Consider the following 5,733-nt stretch of genomic DNA (forward strand, 5'->3'; position numbering starts at 1 on the left):
GGCTAAATATTTTCATGTATTGGATGGATGACAAAATTGTTTAATTTTTAGTTTTGATTCGAGATATGTTTTTATCTTAATTCATGTGTTGTGATTCCATTAATATGCCTATTTACATTGTTTTAATGTTTACGCACCATTAGGACAATAAGTTGTTGATTCGTAGTGTTGAAAAACTCACGATAGGTAGAACACTATTATTGGGACACACGGGCAATAAATATTAGGAATAATATTTGTGACGTGTGCGATCATGTGTGATAATCTTAAATGTCAATGCATGTTTGCCATATGAATTCGGACTAGGAATATGATCGTCTAGTGGTAATTACAGGTTTATTATATCTTGGAAAAGAATAATAAATAATAGTGAAATTATCGATCGTCGCAACTACATAAATTGATATAATTATTATTGGTTGAGAAATAGAACTAAGAATTGATCAGTGGTATCGAAAATCCATTACGTTCGCACATTTGATTTTTAAATCAATTTTCATTGATTTAATAAGTTTCAATTATAAAAATTAGTTAGCTATTCATTCGATCATCTTTTGGTTACAAACTCGAATTTAAATATATCCAGTATACTAAAATTGATCTTTATTCCCTGTGGGACGATAACTCTCTCATCACGATTATTACTTGTATAACAAACTCGTACGCTTGCGGGAATTTGACGAACAAGTTTTTGGCGCTGTTGCCGGGGAATAACAGTGTTAATTTTAATTATTAGATATTTTAGATTCATTTTTATTTTTATTTTTATTTTTTATTTTTAGTTTATCTTTAGTTGTTGCTTTTAGGCCACTATTACACTTTTTAGACGACTTCAGTTTATGCAAAATCCTGATGAGCCAAATCCCTCTTCGATAGACCACGAAATCGAAAAAATATTTAGAAATCACAGAAGAGTTCAACGTCAAGCAAGGAGAATGGATGATAATCAAAATCAACCACAAAATCAATTTCAGCTTCACGTGTCAATACCGCAGCCAAATCAACCGAGAGCTATCCAGAACGAAACACCTGTCTTAGTTGGAGATTACGTCAATCCAATTTCCGCACCAGTGCAACCTGCTGTGGTATATCCTCCCTTCAAACAACCTAATTTTCACCTCAGACTAGATGTCATCAATTTGTTTCAAAATCACCAAGACATCAGGTTCTTTGGAAAAGCCACGAAAAATCCTCATGAGCATATTTCTGTTTTTCTCATGTTATGTGAAGTGATCAGTCACGAAGAGATATCAGCAGATGCATTCTGAATGTGATTATTTCCTTATACTTTGAAAGACGCTGCTAGAGAATGGTTCTTCTGTTTATCACTAGAGAGCATTCAATCATGGAACAATATGGTTCAAAAATTCACGATGAAATTCTTCCCACCTTCTCGAGTTCACCAAATTAGGAATGACGTTCACACCTTCAAGCAGAAAGATTTAGAGAGCTATCATGAGGCATGGAAGATGTTCAAAAAAAATTTTAGAAAATGCCTTAGCCTTGACATTCCCAAGCAGGCTCAGCAATATCTTTTCTACTATGGTCTAAAGCAAGAGTTCAGAAATATGATAGATGCTTCAGCAGGAGGATCAGTGATGAAACTTGATGTGGATGAGGCATATGATCTGTATGAAAAAATAGCTGAAAACCAATCGATGTGGCCAACTGATAGGGAAGCTCCAAGGAAAACATTAGGGTTACACAACGTAGATGCAGTGACAACACTGGCCGCGCAAATGGAAGTTCTTACAATGAAAATGGACAATTTATCTAAGTCAGTCAACATGGTACACCAATCATCACCTGTTTGTGAAGGCTGTGGAGTGGATCATGCTAGCACACGCTGCCCTTTGGTGTCTACACATGTTAATCAATCCGAAGAAGTAAGCTACGCATAGAAATTTCAGAGACAACAAAATAATCCTTTCTTCAACACATATAATCCGGGTCGGAAGAACCTTCCAAATTTTTCATGGTCCAATAATCAGGGACAAGAACAGGGAGGAAGCAATCAGAATAAACCACCAAGGCTCCAACAGCAACAATAACAAGGGAGAAGGCCATCATTTGAAGATTTGTTGGCTCAATACATTCCTAAAACTGAGACCAGCTTTCAAAACCAACAAGCCTCGATCAAGAATTTGGAACAACAGGTTGGACAGATTGAAGTTGCACTATCAGGTAGAGCTCAAGGTACGTTATCTACCAACACCGAGACAAACCCTATGGAGTACGTCAAAGCAATCACTACACGTAGTGGCGTCCAGTTACCAGAAATACATATAAAGCGACCAGCAACTGTCATAGAAAAGGCACTTGCCATGGGCGAGGAACAAGTGGATGAATTAGACAAAGCCACTAAGGAAAATCAAGTTGAGTCATCAGATAATCCACAGGTGAAAGCAACTACTCCTGTCAAAGCATATGTTCCTCTAATCCCATTTCCACAGAGATTGCAAAAACAAAAGCTCGACAAGCAATTCCAGATATTTTTGGATGTGTTCAAAAAGTTGCACATTATCAGACCATTTGCTGAAGCTTTAGCTCAAATGCCCAGCTACGCCAAGTTCATGAAAGATATTCTATCAAATAAGAAAAAGTTGGAGGATAATGAAACAGTCATGCTTACTGAGGAGTGTAGCATAATTCCCCAACACAAATTACCACCGAAGTTAAAAGATCCATGGAGTTTTACTATTCCTTGTAACATTGGTAATTTATATATAGATAAAGCATTATGTGATTTAGGAGCTAGCATTAATTTAATGCATTTATCTCTTTTTAGAAAATTAGGTTTGGAAGAAGCAAAACCAACTACAATCTCATTGCAGTTGGCTGACAGGTCGATCAAGCACCCTCGAGGTATTTGTGAAGATATTTTGGGTGATGGTTGACAAGTTTATCTTCCCAGCGAACTTTATTATTTTGGATATGGAGGAAGATAGGGATGTCCCCCTCATATTTGGTCGCCCATTTTTCACTACGAGAAGGGCTCTGATAGATGTGTAAAAGGGTCAATTAATATTGAGGTTAAATGAAGAAGAACTGACAATCAACGTGTTTAGAGCTTTCACATTTAAGAGCGGATTCTTGCATGCAGATTGATGTAATAAAAGATGCGGTGTCAGAGACATTCAAACTGGATCACCCTCAGGATCCGCTTGAAGCGTGTTTAATGCATTCTCAAGATTTATCACCAGAAAAGGAGGAAGCAAAAGAATGTACACGTTATTTGGCAGCCATACCACCATTTTTCAAGCAACCACGTTTGGAGCTCAGTGAAAGACCCATAACACCTTTACCATATATACAGCAAGCTCTAGCTTTTGAACTCAAACAACTGCCCACTCATCTTCGTTATGCATATTTGGGGGAAAAGAATTCACTTCCAGTAATTATCTCGAATAATCTTATAGAATCAGGAGGATCAATTGCTGAGGTTGCTTCGAGAGCATAAGACAGCAATAGAATGGACGATATCGGATATAAAAGGGATCAGCCCTTCACTTTGCATGCATAAGATACCGATGGAAGACGATTACAAAGCTTCAATTGAGCATCAACGCAGATTAAATCTGACTATGCAGGAGGTGGTAAGGAAAGAGGTGTTAAAGCTTCTAGATGCAGGGATCATCTATCCCATATCAGACAGTCATTAGGTGAGTCCAGTATAGGTTGTACCGAAAAAGGAAGGGATCACATTGGTTCCAAATGAAAATAATGAGCTCATCCCAACACGCACAGTCACGGGTTGGAGAGTTTGCATTGATTATCCCAAACTCAACAACGCCACGAGAAAGGGTCACTTTCCCCTTCCTTTCATTGATCAGATGCTGGAGAGACTTGCTGGACATCCGTACTATTGCTTCTTGGATGGTTATTCGGGGTACAACCAAATTCCTATAGTGCTAGATGACCAAGACAAGATGGCCTTTACATGCCCTTATAGCACTTTTGCTTATAGGAGGATGCCCTTCGGTTTTTGCAACGCTCCTCCACCTTTCAACGTTGTATGATGTCTATTTTCTCGGATATGGTGGGAAATATCATTGAAGTGTTTATGGATGATTTCTCAGTGTTTGGAAAATCATTTAAGGAGTGCCTTGAACATTTGGGAAAAGTGTTGCATCAGTGTGAAGACACAAACCTTGTATTAAATTGGGAAAAATGCCATTTCATGGCTTAGGAAAGAATTGTGTTAGGGCGTCTAATTTCAACACGGGGTATTGAGGTTGATAGATCTAAGATACAAGTTATCGAAAAACTACCACCGCCAGCAACAGTGAAGGGAATTAGAAGTTTCTTGGGTTATGCTGGGTTCTACCGTTACTTCATCAAAGACATTTCCAAAATCTCAAAGCCATTATGCAATTTATTGGAAAAAGGAGCTCCATTTTACTTTTCTGAGGAGTGCTTGACTGTTTTCAACACCATAAAGGAAAAAGTATTGGCTCCTCTAGACTGGGATTATCCGTTTGAACTTATGTTTGATGCCAATGATCATGCAGTAGTAGCAGTTTTGGGTCAACGCAAGGGGAAGATTTCTCATGTTATCCACTACGCTAGTAAGACTTTAGGTGAGGCTCAAATGAATTATTCTACTACAAAGAAAGAGCTTTTGGCAGTGGTGTTCGTCATTGACAAATTCAGGTCATATTTGATTGGGTCAAAAGTGATTGTTTATACGAATCATTCAGTATTGAAATATCTAATAAGTAAGAAGGACGCAAAATCGAGGCTTATTCAATGGATACTTCTATTACAAGAATTTGATTTGGAGATCACAAATAAAAAAGGAAGCGAGAACATTGTTGCAGATCACTTATCTCGCCTTGAATCACATAAGTCACACCCTACGGAGGAGATAAATGAAGTTTTCCCAGATGAGATGCTTTTTCAGATCATTACTATGCCATGGTATGCCGACTATGTGAATTATTTGGCTCACTTCATCATCCCACTGGACTACTTGAGACATCAGAAGAAGAAGTTTTTCAGTGACTTGAAACACTACTTTTGGGATGATCCAATCCTTTACAAAAGGGGTCCAGATCAAATCATATGCCGTTGTGTGCCAGAAGTTGAGCAGCATCAAGTGTTGAAATCATTTCACTCTGCACCGTATGGGGGCCACTTCGCAGCAACCAAGACAGCAGCAAAGATACTACAATCGGGTTTCTATTGGCCTATGTTATTCAAGGACGCACATTATATGGTGAAACATTGTGATAAGTGTCAAAGGACTGGAAATATCTCAAGGAAGAACGAGATGCCTCTAAATAGCATTTTGGAAGTTGAAATATTTGACGTTTGGGGCATTGACTTCATGGGACATTTTCCTCAATCCTACGGGCAACAGTACATACTGGTGGCAGTAGATTACGTGTCTAAGTAGGTTGAGGCAGTGGCTTTCCCAACTAACGACGGTGGGGTGGTGACTAAATTTCTGAAGAAAAACATTTTCACAAGGTATGGCACCCGAGAGCAATTATTAGTGACGGTGGAAAGCACTTTTGTAACTGCCTTTTTGCGTCACTACTAGTCAAGTATGGAGTAAAACACCGCGTTTCAACCCCATATCATCCTCAGACTAGCGGGTAAGTGGAAATCTCCAATAGGGAGTTAAAGAAAATTCTTGAAGCTACAGTTAATGCATCACGTAAGGATTGGGCTACGAAATTGGACAACACACTTTGGGCTTATAGAACAGCATTTAAGACTCCAATTAGC

The 5,733-nt window shown here is 38.4% G+C and overlaps 2 protein-coding genes across 2 annotated transcripts in view; both read left to right on the top strand.

Moving 5' to 3' along the window:
• The window catches only part of LOC111370159 (ethionine resistance-conferring protein 1-like), a 16,512-nt gene extending 14,611 nt beyond the window's left edge, over positions 1–1,901 (top strand). Inside the window, 1 exon segment of the mRNA XM_022991854.1 lies at positions 1,297–1,901. Within this exon segment, the coding sequence (XP_022847622.1) occupies positions 1,297–1,901 (605 nt within the window).
• Positions 1,902–2,228: 327 nt separating this feature from the next.
• LOC111370160 lies at positions 2,229–3,460 on the top strand. Its single transcript, XM_022991856.1, has 3 exons — positions 2,229–2,865; positions 2,915–3,006; positions 3,104–3,460. The coding sequence occupies exons 1-3, from the start codon at positions 2,229–2,231 to the stop codon at positions 3,458–3,460; spliced, it is 1,086 nt and encodes a 361-aa protein (XP_022847624.1).
• The last annotated feature ends 2,273 nt before the right edge of the window (positions 3,461–5,733 follow it).

The sequence above is a fragment of the Olea europaea genome, chromosome 21 (assembly GCF_002742605.1).
Source record: "Olea europaea var. sylvestris chromosome 21, O_europaea_v1, whole genome shotgun sequence".
NCBI lineage: Eukaryota > Viridiplantae > Streptophyta > Magnoliopsida > Lamiales > Oleaceae > Olea > Olea europaea.

Coding starts and splice junctions, on each gene's coding strand:
- LOC111370160 (XM_022991856.1), top strand. CDS start 2,229: ATGGAGTACGTCAAAGCAATCACTACACGTAGTGGCGTCCAGTTACCA. Junction 2,866..2,914: donor GTCGATCAAGCACCCTCGAG/GTATTTGTGAAG, acceptor TTATCTTCCCAG/CGAACTTTATTATTTTGGAT. Junction 3,007..3,103: donor CGAGAAGGGCTCTGATAGAT/GTGTAAAAGGGT, acceptor TCTTGCATGCAG/ATTGATGTAATAAAAGATGC.